The 23,555-nt window shown below is 38.4% G+C and overlaps 1 protein-coding gene and 1 non-coding gene across 2 annotated transcripts; one reads left to right on the top strand and one right to left on the bottom strand.

Moving 5' to 3' along the window:
• Nucleotides 1–12,923: 12,923 nt before the first annotated feature.
• trnaf-gaa (transfer RNA phenylalanine (anticodon GAA)) lies at nucleotides 12,924–12,996 on the top strand. Its single transcript has one exon. It is a non-coding gene; the product is annotated as a tRNA-Phe (tRNA).
• A 4,265-nt stretch (nucleotides 12,997–17,261) lies between these two features.
• On the bottom strand, nucleotides 17,262–23,036 carry slc32a1 (solute carrier family 32 member 1). Its single transcript, XM_034310130.2, has 3 exons — nucleotides 22,917–23,036; nucleotides 20,613–21,430; nucleotides 17,262–19,836 (listed from the first exon to the last, which is right to left on the bottom strand). The coding sequence occupies exons 2-3, from the start codon at nucleotides 21,015–21,017 to the stop codon at nucleotides 18,649–18,651; spliced, it is 1,593 nt and encodes a 530-aa protein (XP_034166021.1). The 5' UTR covers nucleotides 21,018–21,430; nucleotides 22,917–23,036; the 3' UTR covers nucleotides 17,262–18,648.
• Between the last annotated feature and the right edge of the window lie 519 nt (nucleotides 23,037–23,555).

Raw genomic sequence — 23,555 nt, 5'->3', positions numbered from 1 at the left:
GACCGCTTACCTAATTAACATACTCACACAGAAATAAATAAATGTAGATGCACAGAAAAAAAAAAAAATATATATATATATATATATATATATATATATATATATACAGATATAGCCCAAATAATTGCTGATGTATTTATTTGTTTGTTTGTTCATTTATTTATTTAGAATAGAAGAAATTTATTTATTTATTTATTTTGGTAGAAATACAGAAAGAAAGAAAGAAAGAAAGAAATGTGTAAATACATAAATGTAGAAATACAGAAATAGCCCAAATAAATGTTGATGTATGGAAAGTAGAAATAAATTCAAGGTGTTCATTTAATGACCCTTTTTCATGACCAAAATTTATTTATTTATTTATTTATTTGGAATAGAAGATATTTCTTTCTTTCTTTCTTTATTTATTTATTTATTTAGAATAGTAGAAATACAGAAAGAGCTCATCATGACTCAAATGCACATGCATAGAAGACACATGCTAATTGGGTAATCTTCTTTTTAAAGAATTTGATGCAAGGTTTACATGGTGAATAAACCTTTGTTTAATATCCAATATCTAATATTTATATTGGATATCCAATATCCAATATCCAATAATAAACCTTTGTTTAATATCCAATATTTAAAAAAATTACCCCACCTTTTCCAAACTGATTAAAATGTAATTCAGATTGGCCTCACTTGGTTTACTCCATTCTGATTCAGTTCCGGTCGCACTGTAACAACATGGCTGCAATGGTAGCTCTGCTAAAGTTGTCTGTTTTCCCTGTTTCATCCTGCATTATTTTGCTTTTTTCAGGATTAGCCAGTACAACTAACTTTGGCATTAATTCAGTACGACTGTCAAACCCTTCTGGATTTACAGCCATCACAGAAGCGGGACTTTAATTCTGTGACCGCTGGTAGTGTCGGAGGCTGTGTTGTCTATGCACCACTCTCATCTGGATTTAAAGTCCATCACCAGACCGAACATCAGATCTGGGGAAAAGTACAGGTGGAGGAATATGTTTCTTGGTCAACATTCACTGGGAGACTGACACAGTTGTTTTAGCAAATTACTGTTGTCAAAAACCTGGAACATTTTACTATCAAAGTTCACCCATTCTACCTCCCCAGGGAATTCAGCATATGCACCGAACTATCACTACAACACAATAAACAGACTGGAGAATTCACATCAGTGCATGAGATCGTTCCAAAAACCTCTGCCCATGCATTTCCCAACCAAAATCCCTGGGTTAATAGGGATGTTCTATCAAAACTGAGAGAACACACTGCTGCCTACAACTCTGGTGATCCAAAGGCCTACAGATAGAATTCAATTCTATTTTATTTTATTTGTGTAGCGCTTATGCAATGGATATTGAAAAAAATTTTAAATTTATCCCTAATGAGCAAGCCGGAGGCAATGGTGGCAACTGTTTTTATTGCTCTTGGAGGCTCTCCAAGATAGCACATCCACACCCATCTATTGGCTGTCTGTGTTGTACCATCCACAGTAAACCCATGGTGATCTGTAGGCTGCCCATGCAGTGCCATCTTCAGCAGCAGTGAGTGATTTTCAGGTGAGTGAGGCTCCAAGCAGAAGTGGGTCCATCAGGATAGATCAGGTAGCTCCAGAGGCCAGAAGGAGTCAGGAACACCGGTATCTCAGGAGTAAAATATGTAGATCAACAGAGAGAAAAAGAAAGAGGAGGAGGGGAGAAATAACACAAATTATTAGTATGTTCTTGTACTGTAATGGTTTAAAATGATGTACATTGTGCACAGAGTGCAAGCAGGGACTCCAGCATGACTAACTATAACAGCATAACTAAAAGGGAGAGCCACAAGGTAACACCCTAAAACATAAAGTGGCCAACCACTCCACCATTAACAAACCCAAGTGAATGCATGAGAGTGGTGGGGGAGTGGGGGACTTGGGTTGGGTGACAGTATCCAAACATCCCAGTCTACCAAAACACTCTAGACCCATGAACCCTCTAGATCTGCATGTTTACATAAGAAAAAACTATTAACAAAAGGCTTGACTAAACAAATAGGTTTTAAGCCTAGACTTAAACACTGAGACTGTGTCTGAGTCCTGAAAAGTAATTAGTAGGTTGTTCCATAACTGTGGGGCTTTGTAAGAGAAAACTGTGCTACCTGCTGTAGCCTTCATTATTCAAGATACCAACAAGGAGCCTGCACCTTTTGGACAAAGAAGGTGTGGTACATTATAAAAGACCATAAGTACACTCAGGTACTGTGGCACAAAATCATTCAGTGTTTTATAGGTTAATAGTAGTATTTTATAATCAATGCAAAATTTGACTGGGAGCCAATGCAGTGTGTATAAGATAGGGGTGATGTGGTCATATCTTCTGGTTCTAGTAAGGACCCTGGCTGCTGCATTCTGCACTAACTGGAGCTAAGCACACTACAGAGTCTGCCCTCCTAAAAGTAGTGAATGATCTTTTATTAGCTGTAGATTCTGGAAACTGTGCCATCCTTGTACTGTTGTACTTAAGCACTGCTTTTGACACCATTGATCACCATATCCTCCTAAATAAATTAGAACATGAGGTCGGCATCTATGATGCCGCACTAGACTAGTTTTTGTCATATCTTACAAATAGAGATTTTTTTAGTGGAAATTGGAGCATTCTCATCAAACACAGTTCCCATCACTTGTGGAGTGCCACAAGGCTCCATTCTGGGTCCGATGTTATTTTCTTTATACTTGCTCCCTCTTCTCTCCATTTTTGAGCATCACAAGGTTTCCCACCACTGTTATGTGTAGAATACACAGTTGTAACTCTCATTAAAATCTGGTATAAATTCAGTGACTCCTTTTTTAGACTGTGTAAGGGATATTAAAGGCTGGATGGATGAAAACTTCCTCCAGCTAAATGAGAAAAAGACCAAACTAATCTTGTTTGGTCCTTCACATCTGTCAGTTTTAGCTGTAGTCTGGTCCTACAAGCCAACATTCTTACCCGAGTCAAAAATTTGGGGGTAATATTTGATTCAGAATTAAAATTTGACAAACATATAAATTCTGTTGTCAGCCCTATTTTTTCCAGCTTAGGGGAACTTTTCTCACATTCAAAGATGTTGAGACCGTTATCCACGCTTTTATTTCATCAAGGCTTGATTATTATAATGCCCTATATGCTGAAATTAGCCAGTCTTCACTCTCGCACTTGCAACTTGACTGCTCAACTTCTTGACTGGGACCAAAAAAAGAGAGCACATATCTCCCATCTTAGCCTCACTCCACTGGTTACTGGTGAAATACAGAATTGATTTTAAGATTTTATTTTTTGTTTTTAAAGTTTTGCATGGACTCTTCCCCATATATGTTTCAGATCTCCTCCACCGTAGCTCTTCCCAGCAAACTCTCAGATCCTCTTCTCAGTTGATACTAACTGTTCCCCAGTCACGATAAAAAAAAACAAAGGAAAAACCACCTTTTCTGTGGTTCTTTCTTTTCTATGGTACCGACACTTTGGAATAGTTTGCTCCTCTCTGTCAGGTCCTCCCCTACAATAAACTCATTTAAATCATCCTTTAAAACTTACTTTTTCTCTCAGGCTTATCTATAATCTGCCCTGTTTTTTTGCCATTGTCTAGCTGCTTATTTTCTGGTCTTAGTTATATCTGGTTTGTTTTTGGGTCCCTGGAGGACTAGTGGTTAGGCCACAGTACTCTCACCGCTGTGGCCTGGGTTTGAATCCCAGCCAGGGAACCAACTCCAGCCACTGGGGTTGCATGCAAAAGTGCGCACTCAGTGCCAGTCCCAAGCCTGGATAAAACTGTGGAGGGCTGTGTCAGGAAGGGCATCCAGTGTTTTTAAAAAATAAATAAAAAAAACTGTGCCAAATCACATACGCAGACCAATGATCTGCTGTGGCGACCCCTAATGGGAGCAGCCGAAAGAGGAACAATTATATCTGATTTGTTTACTTATAGTAATTATTTGTTTATATATTTATTTTCATTTTTAATTATATTTTTTTCTTGTTATGCCTGATGTGCAACACTCTGGTCAACACTTCTGTTGTTTTAAATGTGGTATATAAATAAATGTGATCTTGACCTTGACTTTGACCTCTTTTATGCACCTACTTTTCATGGAACATCCATACAGCAAGGCATTACAATAATCCAACCTAGAGGTAACAAAAACATGAACTAGTTTTTCTGCATCATGTAGTGACATTATATTTCTTATCTTAGCAATATTTCTGAGATGAAAGAATGCTATCTTAGTAATATTATCTACATGAGCTTCAAATGAGAGACTCGAGTCGATAATCACATCAAGGTCTTTTTGCTGCACATGATGTAACTGAAAGGCCATCTAGAGTTAGTATGTAGTCAAAAAGCTTGCTTCCAGCTGCCTGTGGGCATAGACGAAGCCCTTGTTCCTTGTTGGAATTAAGTAGGAGGAAGTTATTCAGCATCCAGTGTCTGATGTCCTTTACACACTCCTCAACTTTATTAAGCTGGTCATCACCCATTCACCCTGCTGTAAGTGCTCTAATGCCAGAGTTGGGGGATTGCTATCTCTGCCTAAGGAATCCAGACTTTCCCCAACCAAAACTAGGCTGCTCTCACTCTCGCTAACCCTCTCTAGCCTCTCAATGTGCACCTCTAATTCTGCAATCTTCTCCATCAGAGAGCTAACTAATATACACTTCTTACAAATGAAGCTACTTCTAATGATGGAGGAAGAATGACTAAACTTCCTGCATTAAACACTGAACAAGCTGAACGTTTGCCATTTTAAACATACCTTCTTCGAAGCATTGTTGAGATGAATGTAGGCAGATACAACGAGGATGGCCTCCGCTTGCTGTTTTTAGATGAAAAAAACAAAAGTGTTCTTTGAGAAAATGAAAATGAGGCGGAAGGGGGAAGTGAAAAATGAAAAAACCATAGAAAATTATACTACAAAATTATTGATGAAAAATAAAAGAAAATTATAGTTTAAACACTGACACAGACAATAAACAATTGTTTCTTGCTTGTGGCAAATGTTTCAAAAACAGGAACTACCTCACCAACAGGAACTACCAAGTCTATAAAGAAGTCCAGATATGACCACCAGAAGGCCACCAGGAATGCCAAAAGGAACTAGAGGGTCAGTGTGGAATCTCACTACCAGAGCTCTGACCTCCAGCACATGTGGAATGGCCTGTGTGGCATTACAGAGTACAAAGGGTGCAATCATAGCCACTGGGAAGACTCTGCCTCACTACCAGACGAGCTCAATAACTTCTATGTTCTTTTCGATTTAGGCAACAATTCCATATCAGCAAAGCTCTCAGCTGACCCAAATTTCTCCACAGTAGCTCTAATGTAAGAGACTGTGAGACGTTCCTACAAGCAGGTCAACTCCAGGAAAGCAACGGGACCTGATAGCACGGCAGTGTCCTAAAGTCCCATGCTGACCAGCTAGCAGAGATAATCACAGCCATATTCAACATGTCACTTGGTCTTTCTGTGATCCCCACTGTGATCCCCCTAAGAAATCCACCATCTCCTGCTGGAATGACTATAACCCTGCTCTAACCTCCATTATTAGTGCAGGGTTATGAAATTGCTCTGAGCAGATGGTCAAATCCTTCATTTGCTCATCCCTGCCTGCCTCATTAGACCCCTGTAATTTGAATACCATGCCAACAAGTCCACCAATGACACCATCAACCTGGCACTGCATGTGGCCCTTAGCCACCTGGAGCTTGTCACCAAGCTAAAGGACCTGAGTCTGGACAGCCATCTGTGCAACTGGATTCTGAACTTTCTGAAAGGTAGGCCAAATGGTCCATCCACATTCATACAGCAAAAACAGCCCAGCAATGTCTGTACTTCCTGTGGAAGCTGAGGCAGTTTGGAATGGCCCCAGACATTCTCAAGAACTTTTATCATTGCACCATTGAGAGCATTCTGAGCCCTTCAGTGGCAGGAAACTGAACTCTCTACAGAACATTTACCTGAAACGGTGCCTTGGGAGAGCCAAAAAAAATCATTAAGGGCAGCAGTCATCCAGGACGCTTGCTCTTTCAACTGCTTCCATCTGGCAGGCACCACTGGAGCATCAAATAGACTAAAAAACAGTTGCTTTCCCCAAGCCATCAGATTTTTAAACAGTCAAAGACAGCATAATTTACACAGTCATTCTTTTTACATAGCATATTGCATATTTAGTATGTACACTACACACCCATATTTATGTATATTTTGTGTATCTATTGTGTATTTATGTGTATTTTTGCATTATGAAAGTATATATATATGTTAATATATGTCCAGCATGTGTCAGGGGAGCTACCATAAGAATTTCAATGTTCAGTTTTCCATGTGTCAGCTGTGCAAATGGAAAAGAAAAAAAAACTTACATTTTGATTGATTATATTTATATGCACCCTAATAATCTGTTCAATAAAAGAATGATAACCATGTAACCTTTACGTCTGATTACCTTACAATCAAAGTCAGTTTATCAGCATATCAGTTTATCTGTTTAAAATAACTATGAGATTGGTTTGGTGATTCGATGGGTGTTAAACTAATAATAATAACTATGTTGGGATAGATGCAGGATGTGGATGACCTTAGTAAAGTTCAGCATTTTCATCAGACATTTAGCAAATATGACATGCCAGATCAGCATGTTTTTGAGCTTTTGAGGGGCCATAATAAGGTTATTTATTTCTAAATATATTTTTAAGACCAATTAACACCACTAACATGCTCTTGAAAGTCGATTGAGATGTTTCTAGGAAAACAAGGGCTAATAGTGCCTATTCTGGATGAACTATTATATTACTGCTAAGCGAATGACACTGAACTCAGACAGAACAACCTTCCCTCCCACAGACACTCATGTTTCTGCTCAGATCTCAGCATGTCTGGCAGACATATCATCATGGATGGCAGCTCATCAGCTGAAACTTAATCCCAACAAAACTGAACTGCTGTTTATCCCAGGTGATTCATCCCCACGTCAGGATCTTGTGCTCTCCCTGGATAACTTTCAGATTTCACCTTCTGTCACTGCATGCAACCTTGGGGTATCCATGGACAATCAGCTGTCTTTCTCCTCTCACATTGCTAATCTCGTTAGTCTCGACACACTCATGCCAATTTCTCCTTTACAACATCAGAAGGATTCATATCTATCCACACAGGCCACTCAGGTGCTTGTTCAATCCCTTGTCATCTTGAGACTGGACTACTGCAACTCACTTCTGGCAGGTCTGCCTCTGCACACCATTCGACCTCTGCAACAGATGCAGAAATCAGCTGCATGACTTGTTTTCAACCTTCCTAAGTTCTCCCACATCACCCCATTGCTACATTCCCTCCACTGGCTTCCTGTAGCTGCTCACAGCAGATTTAAAACACTGATGCTTGCATACAATGCCAAAAACAGACCACACCCACCTACCTTAAAGCACTTATCACACCCCACACTGCACCATGCTCCCTCCGATCCTCTGTCACTGCTCGACTGGTCCCACCATCTCTCGGTTTACAAGGAATACATGCATCAGGACTCACTGGCAGTCTTCAAATGATGACTAAAGTTCTATCTCTTCATGAAGTACTTAAATTAGCAGTTTATTTAAAAAAAAAATCTTGTGTTGTCTAATGAGCTTTTCTTACTATGTTACCTCCCCGCCAGAGTTTTTTAGTGAATGAGAGACTGGAGTTAGGCTCTCATTCTGATAGTATGATAGTACTATGAGAGGACTGATAGTATTCTTGGTCCGAACCAGTATCAGGATGTATTTATTGATAGAGACTTCAGAGCACTTCTGTAATTAGCTGATGCTTTCAAAAATAATGAAATTAAATGTTTCTACATTTTAAAAAATACTATAAAGAGCAGTTAACAGTAATAAATGAAACAAAGTCAATATTTGGTGTGACGATCCTTTGCTTTTTTTAAAAAAAAAAAAGTCTCAGGTACAATTTGTGCAGTTTTATAAGGAAATTAGCTGTAAGTTTTACTGAGCATCTTGCAGAACCAGCCACAGTTCTTCTGGAGACTTTGACTGCCACATTTGCTTCTTATTTTTTATGGTTTTTTTTTTGTCTGAAAAGTGGTCTCTTATGTAATCTGCTACTTTCTTTACTGACATACAAACATTTTTTTTCTGTAACATTTAATTTTGTGCTGGAAAAATAATGTTTGGAAATCTAAAATGTTTTTGTACTGAATCAATAACGTAGAAGTCATAAAATAAAAATCTATAACAAAGTTTGTATTAGAAAATATCTTTCTATCTATCTATCTATCTATCTATCTAATTATCTGTCAACCTATTTACTGATCTGGATCTACCTATCAGTAATCAAATAGCAACCTTCATCCCTTATCTATCTATCTATCTATCTATCTATCAGGATCTATCTTGCTATCCTTTAGTCTTATGCTAAAATGCTTTTAAAAAATTTTTTGGCATCAACCTACACTCCATATCCCATAATGACAAAGCAAAAACCAGATCTGTGATAACTTTACAAATTTATTAAAAAGAAAAAACTGAAATTTCACATTGATATAAGTATTCAGACCCTTTGCTATGACACTTGAAATTTAGTTCAGGTGCATCCCATTTTTAAGGATCATCTTTGAGATGTTTCTACACTTTGACTGTAGTCCACCTGTGGAAATTCAATTGATTGGACATGATTTGGAAAGCCACACACCTGTCTATATAAGGTCTAACAGCTGAAAATGCATATCAGAGCAAAAACCAAGCCATGAGGTCAAAGGAACTGCCTGCAGAGCTCAGAGAGAGGATTGTGTCAAGGCACAGATCTGGGATAGGCTACAAAAAAAATTCTGCTGCATGGAAGGTTCCCAAGAGCACAGAGCCTCTATAATTCTTAAATGGAAGAAGTTTGGAACAACCAGGACTCTTCTTGGAGCAGGCCGCATGGTCAAACTGAGCAACTCGGGGAGAAGGGCCTTGGTAAGAGAAGTGACCAAGAACCCAATGGTCACTCTGGTTGAGCTTCAGAGATCGTGTGTGGAGATGGGAGAAACTTGCAGAAGGTCAACATGAAAGCATGAAAACATGAAATTTGAAAAAAAATTTGCACATTTCAAGTGGGCTTTCATGTTTCTTGCATGTCTTGCATATGGCACAGTAGCCAGATGGAGTGGCTTCCATAAAGCCCAGATCAGTGGAGTGTTGCAGTGATGGCTGAGGAAAAATAATATCCTATGCACCATATATGAAAAAGAAAATTATTGAAAACGAAAATAAATTAGAACAAAAGATTAGGGAATTAGAGAAACTAACAGCAATCAACTTGACAGAAAGCACAGAAACAGAGTTAAGGAAGATCAAACTAGAATACAATAACCTCATAAACAAAATGATTGATAAATATTGAGGGCCACACTCTGGGTCCCTGGAGGACTAGTGGTTAGGCAATGGTGCTCTCACAGCCACAGCCCAGGTTCAATTCTCAATTTTCATATTATGCAAATTAACTAAAAATGTAAGTGGAACCCAAGGAATAAGTTGCAACTAAAAAATTTCAATGTAGGATTTAGAGTTTGCAAAATGTGAAACATTTCGCTATAGCACCACCATTAGGCCAATCAGACTTTTCTCTGTTGCCTGAGTAGCAGGAGGGAGTACTATGCACTGACTAAGTTTGATGTCTGTTTTAGTGAAGAAAATGAAGAAGAAGAAATATAGCCCCAAGTGGTGATCTGCGGGGTAATAGGCACTCCTTGCAAATAGCATCACAGAACCATAAACAGATCATACATGAATATACAAGTTTTGTGATGATAGCTCAATGCTAGTTGTTTAAAACTGATGTTGAAAACTGAGTGGCTGAAAGTGACAATGTTTCGATGTAATTCAGTGATGATTTTGATGATAGCTCAAAGTTAACCTTGTCAAATACCTGCTGGAAGCTGATTGGCCAATGACAGCCATGTTTTTTTAATTAATTAGGTCATCATCAAAAAAAACACTTACAGATTAGCACATAGATGCAGCATTCTGCCCCCTATGTATGACCACGCCCAATACTTCACATAAGACCTCAGAATCTCCTTCTGTATATGTCTTTCATGTTTCATGCATATCCATGCAGAGTTACAGCTGTTTGAGTAAACTAGCTCTGCCTCCTTACACTTGATTGACGTGTGGCAGACATATTGTTCACTACATCAACCTACCCTTCAAGTTTCATGATGATAGCTCAATGTTAACCCTGTCAAATGCCTGCTGAAACCTGATTGGCTAATAGCAGCCATGTTTTTAAGAAATTGGGCTATAATCAAAAACCCACATACAGATTAGCACATAGGTTCAGCATACCAAATATCAACTTCATCAGCGTTACGGTTCTTCAGAAACAGCAATTTAACCTAAACTCCAGCCCCATGTATGACCACACCCCAACCGTTGCAGAGGTCCACAGAGCCTTGGTTTGAACATGTCTTTCATGGTTCATTCAAAGCCATGTCACCAATCATGAATTAGAGATATTTGAGGAACCAGCTCTGCCTCCTTAGAATTGGTTGATATGTGGCAGCCATATTGTTCATAAATGTCAACAAATCTTTGATAATTATTGAGGTACACACTTTACCAAGTAGATTGATATCAGTACTGTGAAGATCGGCCAAAAATCATAGGACAAGTTTGCAAAAAGTTTTGCATATTATGCAAATTATCATGAATTTGCACATCTGTGGCTAAAAGATCCAAACGGCAGTTTTCTTTAGATTCACCAATAGAATCAAAAATTTTTTGTACACCTTATTTTCCAAGAAATATGCTTATGCGTGCAAAAATATGAATAGTGCCTCTGGTGGCCAATTTAAGTGTGAGTGCATCAATTAATAATGAGTCACTAGGTGAACCTACCATTCAAGTTTCATAGCTCCATGTTAACCCTGTCAAATGCTGAAATCTGATCAGCCAATGGCGGCCATGGTTTTTAATTAATTAGGTCATCATCAAAAATGCACTTACAGATTAGCACATAGATGCAGCATACTAAATTTCAACTCAATTGAACTTACAGTTCCTGAAAAACAGTTATCTGATCTTAGCTCAGCCCACTATGTATGACCACGCCCCAAACTTTGATTATGACCTCCAAATCTCCTCCTGTATGTGCCTTTCATGCCCAAGTAGTTTGACATCAATATAGTGAATATTGGCCAAAAATCCTAGGACTAGTTCTCAAAAGTAGGTTTTGCATATTATGCAAATTATTAAATTAAATTTGATTAGGCAGAGCTAATATTTTTATTACCATAAATTTGAGTGGGTGTGGCTAAATGGTCCAAAAGGCAATTTTCTATGGTTTCAGCAATTAAAACTAAAAAAGACATTTTACAGTACACCTCATTTTCCAAGAGATGTGCTTGTTTTTGAGTGCACAAACACAAATGGTGCCTCTCAGTGGTCAGTTTGAGTAAGACTGCATCAAGAAGTAGTGGGTCCCTACCTGAACCTACTTTTCAAGTTTTGTGATGGTGGCTCAGTGATTACTGAGAAACGAATGCTGAAACCTGATTGGACAATGGTGGCCACTTGCAGATTAGCATAGAGATGCAGTATACCAAGTTTCAGTTTGATCGGACGTACGGTTCTTTAGACACTGTCATCTAACCTTAACTCTGCTCCTTATGCATGACCATGCCCCAAACTTTACAGATGACCTCAGAATCTTGTCCTGTATGTATATATTTCATGTTTTGTGCAAATCCACGCAAACAGTCTTGAGTTAGAGCTATTTGAGTAAATTAGGCTCTGCCTTATTAGAACTGATTGACATGTGGTGACCATATTGTTAACAAATGTCAACATGTTTTTGATAATTAATGTGCATCACATTCTGCTGAGTAGTTTGACACCAAAATTGTGAAGATAGCACAACAATGCTAGGACAAGTTCTCAAAAGTAGGTTGCATATTATGCAAATTAGCAAAAAAAACTAAGTAGGTAGAACTAAATGGTTCTCTTTTTTCTCAGGAGAACCAAAGGAGTAACAAAAAGAATTTTCACTGTAGAACGTAAGGTATTTGAGATATGGGACAAAACATAAAATGCTTTGCTATAGCACCACTATTAGGCCGATTGGGCTCATCCCTCTTATTTGAGTAGCAGGTGGGAAATCAGTAAGGTTCTAATAACGACTCTGGCTGCTTCAGTACAGACTAACTGGTGCATGTTTATTCACCTGCTGGAACATCCAGACCGCGAGGCATTACAATAATCCAACCTAGAGGTAGCTTGAAAAACACTGTTGTTTTAACCAACCTAGTTTTTCTGCATCATGTAGTGGAACTATATTGCTTATCTTAGCAATATTTCTGAGATGAAAGAAGGCTATCCTAGTAATATTATCTACATGAGTTTCAAATGAGAGACTGTATTCAATAATCACACCAAGGTCTTTTTGCTGCACATGATGTCACTAAAAGGTTGAGTTACTATGTAATCAGAAAGCTTACTTCTAGCAGCCTGTAGTCCTTGTACAAGTACTTTTGCCTTGTCAGAATTAAGTAGAAGGAAGTTACTGAGCATCCAGTGTCTAATGTCCACATTCCTCAACTTTATTAAGCTGGTGTCTCTCATCTGGCTTTGCTAAAACATATAAACTATGAGTCATAAGCATAACAGTGGAAGCTAATACCATGCTTGTCATGTCAGTCAAATAAGACCTGAGCCATATCTATGAGGAGAATAGCATGATCAGTGGTGTCAAAAGCTGCACTAAGGTCAATCAACACAAGCAAGGAGACACAACCCTGATCAGAGGCCAGTAATAGGTCATTTGCCACTTTAACCAGCACTGTCTCAGTACTATGATGAGGCTTAAAGTCTGACTGAGAGATTTCATGAATGTTATTCCTATGTAGCTACAAGTATAACTGCTGTGCCGAAATAGCTCAGTTGGGAGCGCGTTAGACTGAAGATCTAAAGGTCCCTGGTTCAATCCCGGGTTTCGGCAGCTGGGAACAAGCCCTTTCTTTAAAACTGTGCATTTGCTACCTCGTGGATAGAGTCGGACTTGCAACCTAAAGGTTGTGGGTTCGAGTCTCAGGTCCGGCAGGGATTGTAGGAGTGAATGACCAGCGCTCTCTCCCACCCTCAATACCATGACTGTGGTGAGAACCCCCAACTGCTCCCGCTGCAGCAAAAAAGGCTGCCCACTGCTCTGGGTGTGTGTTCACTACTGTGTGTGTGCACTTGGATGGGTTAAATGCAGAGCACAAATTCCTAGTATGGGTCACCATACTTGGCCACAAGTCACTTCACTTCAACCTTTTCTAGGATCTTAGAGATAAAAGAGAGGTTTAACATTAGCCTATAGTTGGACAGCTGACAGGGTTCAAAATCAGGTTTTTTTAATCAGGGTTGTGACAACTGCCAGTTTAAAGGGTTTAGGTATATAGTCAGTGTTAAATAAGAATTAGTTATTTTTAGGTTTGATTGCTTCTGGTAGTATCTCTGGTAGAAATTAGTTCAGTCTCTCAAAGGGGATTAAAGCATTCTAATCACTTATCTGATTTGTTTATATTGTCATCTACATGGTTAGTTATCTAATTGTCTGGTTTTAAATTATAGTCTGAATTATTTTGCCTGATATTTTCAATTTTTTCATTGAAAAAATTCATGAAGTCATCACTACTACATAATGATGGTGTGCATACTTCTGTGGTGGTCTTATTCCTAGTTAACTTTGCTACAGTATTAAATAAGAATCTAGTATTATTTTTGTTATCTTCTATTAGGGTGGGAAAATATGTTGATCTAGCAGCACTATGAGCCTTTCTTTAGCTTAGATGGCTCTCCTTCCATGCTGTTTGGAATACTACCAATTTAGTTTGACGCCATTTACATTATAAATCTTGAGTGGTCTGTTTTAAGGTGTATGTATGATCATTATACCAGGATGCTAGTTATTTTATCTCGAATTATTTTTTAAGTGGAGCTACATTATCTAGAGTGTAGTGGGACACTGACTCTAACCATTTAGTCACCTGATCTGTGGGGTCTGACGGTGATCCAATCAAGTTTGATAACTCTTGGAGATTATTGATAAAACTACATTTGCAGTAGCTGACGTTAATGTATGTTTGACCCAGTAGTGTCTTCGTCACCTCTGGTTTGATCATTAGGGATAAATTCATATATTTACAATTTATATCCTGATTGTATTTATTTCTGTAAAGCTGCTTTGTGACACTGTCCATTGTTAAAAGTTCTATACAGATAAAATTTAATTGAATTGAATTGATGCCTCCTCCTCTGCTAGTTAGATGCGGCTGGTGTATATACCTGTAACCGGGAGGACTAGCTTCATTTAATGCCACACATTCATTTGGTTTAATTCATATTTCTGTTAAACACAGTAGAGTAAACTCCTGATCAGTAATAGTTTCATTTTCAATAAGTGCTTTAGATGTAAGAGATCTAATATTTGAAAGTCCTAGCTTCAGAACAAAGGTGCTGGCTGTGTATTCAGTATGATCTAATCTTATGTTAATTAGATTACTAAAACAAACTTTCTGAGTGTTTCTATATTTGGGGAACAGACACAGTCTCAATATGGTGGAACCTGAATGACAACTCAAGGCAGTTAGCAGATGGTCAGTTTAGCCTGCTTGTCTGCTCCCTGGCCTTGGCTCTGGATTGTGACAGATTAACTAGGCCTGCTCTGAGACTATTAGCTATGCTGCAAGAAATAATAGCAGCACCTTCCCGAGTGGGATGGATAAAGTCCTAACAGGCCAGCCTTGCCCTATTATTAATAAAGCCCAAATTGTTTTCGGAGCATCACATAGACCTCCAGCAGTTCAGTGACCATAACCTGCTGTAAGCTAATTCACCATGCCACACTTTGGGGCCAGAGCATATCGGACATCGCCTTCCCTAATTTACACACCTCTAGTAACTTCTGACTGCTGAAGGCATGTATCATTAGCTCCTACATGAAAAACTTTGAAAACCTATGTTTGCCTAAGACCCAAAGATTACCAGCTATGTCCAGTGCCCTGGCTCCCAGTATACACCTAACAAGTGCTGCTGGTGCCCCTAAAGGAAGAGCTAATTTCACGTGCCGTACAATAGTCTCCTATAAGCAGAGCCATTTCAGGCTTCTCAGCACATGCTGCACTGAGGAGAGCACACGGAGAGGAGTGGTGCTCACGTGGGCAAGCCTTAGTGTTAGCTTTGGCTTTACTATTATGTCACTGAGTCATCACCCATTCACCCCGTTTTGAAGGCTCTAATGCTAGAGTTGGGGGGTTGCTATCTCTGCCTAAAGCATCCAGAGTTTCCCCTGCGAAACCTTCTCTAGCATCTTGATATGCATCTCTAATGTTGCAATCTTCTCCATCAGAGAGCTAACTAATATACACTTATCACAAATAAAGCTATTACTAACGATGGAGGAAGAATGTCTAAACATCCTGCACTCAACACACTCAACAAGCTCAATGTCTGCCATGTTAAACGTACCTTAGTCGAAGCTTTGTGGAGATGATTTTAGGCAGATCCAATGTGGATGGCCTCCACTTTGTTGTCTTTAGATAAAAAAAACAAAAGCATTTTGAAGAAACGAAAATGCGGCAGAATGGAAAAGTGAAAAATACAACAAAAGAAAACAATAGCACAAAATTATTGATGAAAAAAGAAAAAAGGGTATAGTTTAAATTCTGACACAGGCGAGAAACTCCCAGCAAATGATTCGAAAGCAGGAACTATGTCCCTCATTCCAATAGGCATCCACTATGTGCTTGGTCACCTGAAAATCCTAAAGAAAGCAATGGAGCTCCAAGCACTATGTGCTTGGCCCCCTAAAAATCCTATTATTATTAGTAATAATAGTAGCAGTATAACCTATCCTTTGATTTTTGTAGACTAACCAGTGTCCACTAGATGTCACTTTAGCATTCCTTTGCTTAGAGGTTTTGTTTCTTTCTTTTTCTATCTTTCTTTGTCGTTTTTTTTGTTTTGTTTTTGTTTTTGTTTTTTTGGGGTTTTTTTGTTTTGTTTTGTTTTTGAGTATGTGTGACCCTAATATAGCTCCTCCTTTTGCACTCCATTTCCCACAGTCCTTGGACTGCGTTTTTCAGGACACCACAAAGATTCTAAATAGCCTAGGTTATTTGTAGGTGTATATGAATAAATTATGCCTCTGCATGTCTTTTTTATACTATACTGTACTTAAATTAACTGTTAAGAATTTTTATAGTTTACACTGTAAATGTATTTTCTATCTTAATAGAAATGTTTTTGGAGGCCTGGTATCTGATAATTTATATGATAAAACTTAATTTTGCCCCATTGTTTTGTTTTTACTGCTTATTTTGCTGATCAAGGCCCATTCTCAATAAAGCATAAGCTCATTGTGCACCTCTTCGCTTGTTTATGAGCTCCATGATCTGTCAGTTGTATTTAGGGTACACAGCACTTGGAATAACTACTTCAGGTTCAAAGCTTTTAAACATTTTGCAGGGGCAGAATGGGATTGGATTTTCGCACTGGTGTTATAGGGTTAGGTTTAGGGGGTATTGGGGAATGTTTAAAAAAAAAAAAAACTGTACAAGGAAAACTGATACGTGATACAACTGTCAGCTTAAAGTCAGAAGTGGATTCATGGAACCACAAATTCAGTGTTTTTCATTTCCATCTTTTTTGGCTATAGTTCAATAACCAGGCTGGCCTTTGTGAAACCTCAATTATGGCAGATAACATGCTGTAATACTATGTAATACTAGCTGATTAAGCTCTTAATGTCAGGAATATTACAGCGCCCCTTCTATATTAATATTACAATAAAATATAAAATATAATAAAATATATTGCCTATATATTATATATTATATGGCTGTTTTTCTTTTTTCTCTTTGCACGCTTTGTTCTTTCCATTTTTGCCACTGTGGCCCTTCACTCGTAGCCTATATGTCGGAGAATTTAATAACTCCTCCTCATTATGAGACTAAGCTGATCAATTGCAATTTGAGGCAATCTACAGTTTGGGGAAAAGCCGCATAATTACTAACCGGAATAAATACACATATTTACATAATACATATTTATATACTACAGTTTGTAGATCCGTGTGTTTATGCACCGGTGTAGGTTCATAGCATTCAGACAGAAACATTCTTGACACCCAGGGATTTCTTTCGAGCCTCTGGATTACAGCTCCGACACAGAATCTATATTCTACAGATGTAATCAGAAATGAATCTCCGCATACTAAAGAAAGATTCAAACCTTTTAATCCGATTTACAACAAATAATGTCAATTGCTTATGCTTTGCTTATATTCGTAACAGTGGATTGGTATATAATTGCTGTATATTGTTTCTCGCTTTTACAGAAGGACAAGCACAGTTGTACAATATGTTATCGTGTTTATTTATTTTATTTTTTTTTTATTGATCACGATATATTATAACGACTTTGTGAAGTACATTCCATCTTCGTAAGGTGAACCACAATAACAGTACACATACGGTTTAATTACATTTTCACAGCAACCATCAGATCTGACAAAATGAAAAATGTCTCACGCAAGTCTATTCTTTGTAATATAGATTCGTACACGTATTATTTTCAGTATCATTGAAAAGGCCAGTATTAGTCTAAATACCACACGGTCCGATTGACAGGGAAAGCAATAATGAAATTAAGCTATTCGACGTTAGATCTTGTGTTAAGCGGCTTTGCAACCGCTCATGTGTAATTTCATGCCAATTGAAATGTTCTTTCTTTCTTTCTTTCTTTCTTTCTTTCTTCCTCCCTCCTTCTGTGTTAGCAGTTCTGGAGTGTGCATGTTGTGCATCATAGCTCTGTTTCATCCGAGCGTGTACGTTTTCTGGTGCGGAAGAACACTGCTGCTTTTATACGATTCCTCAGATTATATTTCATTTTGCATGAAACGTCATACATTTAGAATGCATAGCTATAGTAGTATATAGTCCTGTATGGAGCCCTATTTATCATTTCTTAATTCATGAATTATAATTATTACCGTGTCCAGAGGGAATCTTCGCCATAGAATTCATAATATTAATACTTTTCATTTATAATCTCCAAATATTTTTATATTATTATTATTATTATTATTATTATTATTATTATTATTATTATTATTTACATTATTTAAATTAACGTCGAGCAGTTTATGGATCAGAAACGTAGACATATAAATCTTATTTCTTGCTCGAAATGCTGGGCGTTTTGAAATTATACAGTTCTCTCTTCGATATATTCTGTACAATTATGGCTGACCTACAGAAAAAAATATATATGTAAATGCATCTTTATTATGATATCTTACACACACACACACACACACACACACACACACACACACACACACATATATATATATATATATATATATATATATATATATAACACATACATACACGCTATTTGCGTTTATAGTTTAATGTCAGTGTGTATTTTTTTTATTTTTTGGGGCTTGTATATGACCATGTTTATAAGTTTCTTGGTTTTGCTTTATGTTGTCGCTTGAACATAAGTGAAAACTGAGGACATTACATTTAAGAAACATCAGTTGTTTAGATGTTCTAACACATCTTCTAACACATCACCATTCGTCCGATGGTGTTTCTCGCGACTAATCTTGTATGTTGTATTTGAACGCTTCAATGAGACCTTCCATTGAATGAATGAAACCAGAAATACTGCATATACCTCCAATAACAAATATAGCGACATCGAAAAAGACTTGGTGCCAAAGCAACTTCCTCCAAAGCAGCTTGAGGTGAAAGAGACTCGGGAGGAGAAAGCACAAGCCCGCGCCCGTCAGGCTGCCCGTTAAGCCCATGAGTAATGCGAAGTGCGGCACGTATATGGCCATTAACATGGTGAACACCACAAGGCCACATCGCAAACTTAGACCCCAGGATTTAAGGCGTCCGTCGCCCCCGTAGCAGTCTGGGAAAAACGCGCGCCGTCCATCCTGAAAAAAAGTCTTCTCCAGTACCTCAACTGCAGCAAAAAACGGCAGCGGATATGACAGCAGGGCCTTAGCCACCAGGAAAATGTTGACAACGGCCCTGATTCCGGACGGCAGGTTGTCTGTGATGACTTCTTTGGTTTCATCTGCCCACGTCAGATACGCCACCAGAGCAAACAGGCCTTTGAGAATGCATGCGGCAATGTGAGTCCAGTTCATCATGCAGTGGAACTCGCTTGGTTTCTGCATGTTACCCTCCAGCGATGGCAAGAAGATCTGCGAGGTATAGCTGAAGACGATGATACCAATAGAAATAGGGAATTTCTTCACGTCGATGTAGAACTTAACTTTATCCCAGGCCCAGTCTCGTGCTCTCGACAGGCAGTAGGCTATCACCAGTATGTTGATCACGAAGTGAGCGAGGGTGCAGAGCAGGCTGAACTTGGACACGGCTTTTAAGTTTTTCAGAAAAGCGCAAGGCAGAAGCGCGGCGGTGGCGATGATGGCCCATGATCTCTGGGAGACGGGGAGGTTTGGAAAGCTGTTATACATTAGGTTACCACTCACTACGACGTATAAAATGCAAGTCATGACGAGCTCAATTATCTGGGCTACATTCACGATGTGACCTCCTAGTGCCGGAAATCTGGGCGCGCAACAAGCATTGGCAATGTCAACATACGAGTCTCTCACTCTCACCAGTTGTCCGTCTTCGTTTTCTTCGTACAGGCAGGAGATAAGGATTTTCCCTGTGTAACAGCATACAACTGCCGCGAAAATGATAAGAAAAAGTCCGAGATATCCGCCGTGCAGAATGGCATATGGTAACCCAAGGACGAACATTCCCTGTGAAAAGACAAGCGGTTACACGTCATTGCAATGAATGTACTGAGGAAAATATCTGATATTTGGTTTGTAGAATGTTGCGCACTGGGTTACTGGTTAATCCTGATTACACCCAACTTGTGGGTGAGGTCGTTCGCGTTGCTCGAAGTGAAGTCACGTGAGCGCGCGTGTGTCTGAGTTATCAGCCTATAGCAGAGCGCGCGTTTGCACTTGACCAATTCCGTCGTCATCGAGAGAGATCACAGAGACGCCGAATGACGCAGAGGACGTTGGGTTTCGAGGGGAATAAATATGCAGGGTGTCTGGGCGCGCGGTAAACTAATAAATGCCGATACGCTCACTTTGTTGGTCAAATGTACAGATCCTGATTCAAATACGTGCATTTATATTCATATATCCAACAATGGTTTATGCATAACCGAAAACCCAGTGCGCAACGCAGTAACTTCATTTTCATGCGCATTTAAGATGACAGATGATAAATAAAAACTGATTTTTTTCCCCACTTCCCGAATTATAGTAAGATCACGACATTGTATAGATGTCTCCATGAATATATGCAATTATATATATATATATATATATATATATATATATATATATAGATATAGATATAGATAATGACAGATATATATATATAGATATATATAGAAAAATATAGATAATGTTCCCTACTGGGCAATTATTTCACATTTGGCCCCAATGATCACATAATCAGTGCAAAATCCAAACGTTGAAAAGAAAACCCTAAAATCAGAAGACCATAAAAGCCTTACCTGGATGGCATTAGTGACGTTCCACCCTGCCTCCCAAGCAGTGATTTTCGGTTTATCTGGAGACCCAAATTCGCTACACATACCGCCATCTTTTGCCACAGGGGGTGGAGGACCTGTGCCATCTCTCTGATAGTGACTGTCCCCTTCCATATTCCCATCTCCAACGTTATCGGCACCGACTTCTTCCCCTATTTCCTCATTTTTCAGAATGTCCATCTGCAGTCCTTGCCTGTGGTCATAGTCCAGATCGTCACAGGCTGCGAATCCCAGCGCTTCTTCATCAGTGGCAGCCTGGAAGCCCATTTTGGCGAAGAGACCACTTACCTTCGCCTGAGATTTATTAGTAACCGTCGAAGCTGCGTTGGACAGCTTGTTGGAGATCTTGCTTCGAATTAATGTAGCCATATTTTTTTCCCCGTAAACCTTAGAGCAGTTTCCCAGACACCTGCGTATATTTTATGTATAATACTTTTATGGGCAAAGGTTTTTTTTTTTTTATTTGCACATCCAGGGAACACGGTGAAATATTCGTATTCTTCAGTTTAGGCGTTACCTTCCGTTTTCGATGAGAAAGTGCGAGGTGCGTTTGAGAATCCGGTGGATCATGTCACCTTTAGAGGTCGACGTTTGATGTCTGCATCGTGATATCGCCCTTCTGTCTTTTTTTTTTCTTCCAAGAACCGTCGCGCGTGTAGAAATGAGGTTCTGTATGGACCGTGCGTAAAAAAGGCGAAATCGATGGACTTTTCTGTTGTCTTGTCGGTGGCTGCCACTGTTCTTTCGTGACCGCGAATGTCGTCACTGCAGCACGGGAGAACCTGAGGGTGGTGAGTAGGAGGAGGAGGCACGTGTCACCGCCAGTTTGCCAATGCGAAAAAAATGGTCGCGCACGTCTCCGGACTCGAGCGCGCGCAGCCAGCCCGCAATAGAAAAAAAAAAGAGATTTGGTGCATTTCTGGAGGAGGCGCTTACACATTCCCAACCTCCACCCTCTCCTTATAATACACAATATACCTTATTCTAATATCCAATGACTGCTTTTAATTCTTGCATAACTTTATATATAAGCCTATATAATCAGAATCGGACCGTGTCAACTGCAGACCTACACGTCGAACTAAAATTTGGGAAAAAAATATTTTCTACTTAAAAAAACAGGAATATTTCCTACAGAAACATGCGGTCTCGATTATTATTTGAATTACTCTGATTTAAAGTGCAGAACAAGGAATGAACATAGCTGGCTTAGTTTAAGGAGCTTTTTCGCAGGTTTTGGAAACCAGCTGTACATTACAATTCATGCAACTGAGGTATTTTCTGCATTGTGCTGTATATTATAACTCATTCGTCAAAACAGCAATTTTCTTTTGTAAAAAAAATATATATATATTATTTTCTGCCGTGTCTAATTGTAAATTGCTCGAGTTTGCGCGTGTTTTTTTAAGACAATTTCTACGTCATATTTGGACATAAATAGAAACAACATTTTAAAATATTTCTATAATATTAGCTACAACGAATTTTTTTTCTTTAAGGCGTTCTTCTGTTATAAATCACAGAATTTAATGATAATTTTCACATTAAATTCTGATTGGTCACCATTATTGGTTATATAAAACAGACAACAGGCTTTCATTTGTTGTTTTTTTTTTTTCATTTAACAAACACAAGCTCTATTAAAGTCACTTTTTTACTAGAGTATTAATAAGCAACAACAAACAAAACAATTACAAGTACATTAATTTGACTTGATCATTTGAAATTACTGAATGTCAGAAAATAGTATCAAAACATATTATTATAATGACTAGATATTACTAATATTTTAAGCAATTTACGAGCACATTGCCTACTTCTGTGTTAAATAATCCTGGGTTAAATAACGAACGTAATTTATGTGTTGAGTATTTATGGATTGTTATTTAAATATTCAGTAAAATATTGGTTTTATGAATAAACGAAACAATAAATGTGTTTATTTTTGGCAGGACCAACCGTGTAGAATTGTTAAGGTCCATGCAGAAATTAATTTTTGTAATTAATTATGGGCTGATTTTCACAAAATCACTGCAGCCAAATCACCAATATTACGTCAGTAATTATCTTAAATTCATAAAGCTTTTGGAAAATTTCCCCTTATTACTAACATGAAAAGGACAGAGACCATGCAATAATATAAGCCGAAAAAAACCTGTGTGCGAGAAATGCACCATAATGTTCGTTAGGGAATGTTAAGGGAACATATTATAGACTAGGTAAAATAATTTCCTGTTTATTAATCTCAAGCAGTTACAACGCCATTACCTGTGTATGCTTTTATTCTCCGGTGAGTGTCGGATTCGGTTCGGCTGAAAGCGGCCTGTGGGGTTTGTTCCCCGCTTGGAATGGGAAGGAGGGAGTGCGATCGGAGCTGTTATCAGGGTGCTGCAGACCTTCTTTGTTTTGTACTCATGCAACTCTGATTTAATATTCTGCTAATATACAGTTCTGATTAGAAAAAGACCAAGACACCGCACTCAGAGAGTGGGAAGGTCAGTGTATATCAGACGCTGCAGACAATTATATAATAACAATAATAATAATAATAATAATAATAATAATAATAATAATAATAATAATAATAATCATTATTATTATTATTATTATTATTATTATTATTATTGTTGTCGTTGTCGTTGTTATTATTATTATTATTTCTTTAGTAGTAGTAGTAGCCTACTTTTTAAATATTACGTTGTCTCAGTGATATTTGTATTTTGTTATTTTGCTTTCCAACATTCTATTCTGATTTCCAGGTTTTAGTCGCTTTTACGCTGTGTGCTATTTTGTTTTCAGGCTAAGTTGGCAAAGAGGAAATCAGCCAAATGAGCATCGTGGTAGGTAGTGTGTGTGTTACAATAAACATCACACGCGTACAAAGGGGCGGGGCGCAGCGGGGGGGGG

Source organism: Pangasianodon hypophthalmus, chromosome 2, assembly GCF_027358585.1.
Source record: "Pangasianodon hypophthalmus isolate fPanHyp1 chromosome 2, fPanHyp1.pri, whole genome shotgun sequence".
NCBI classification, from domain to species: domain Eukaryota; kingdom Metazoa; phylum Chordata; class Actinopteri; order Siluriformes; family Pangasiidae; genus Pangasianodon; species Pangasianodon hypophthalmus.
Note: the sequence above shows the minus strand (reverse complement) of the source record. Positions and strands in the feature narration are given on the sequence as shown.

Excerpts from the sequence above, each read along its gene's own strand:
- slc32a1 (XM_034310130.2), bottom strand. The coding sequence starts at position 21,017 with ATGGCTACATTAATTCGAAGCAAGATCTCCAACAAGCTGTCCAACGCA. Across the intron at positions 19,837-20,612 it reads ACGTCACTAATGCCATCCAG|GGAATGTTCGTCCTTGGGTT; the intron begins GTAAGGCTTTTA and ends GTCTTTTCACAG.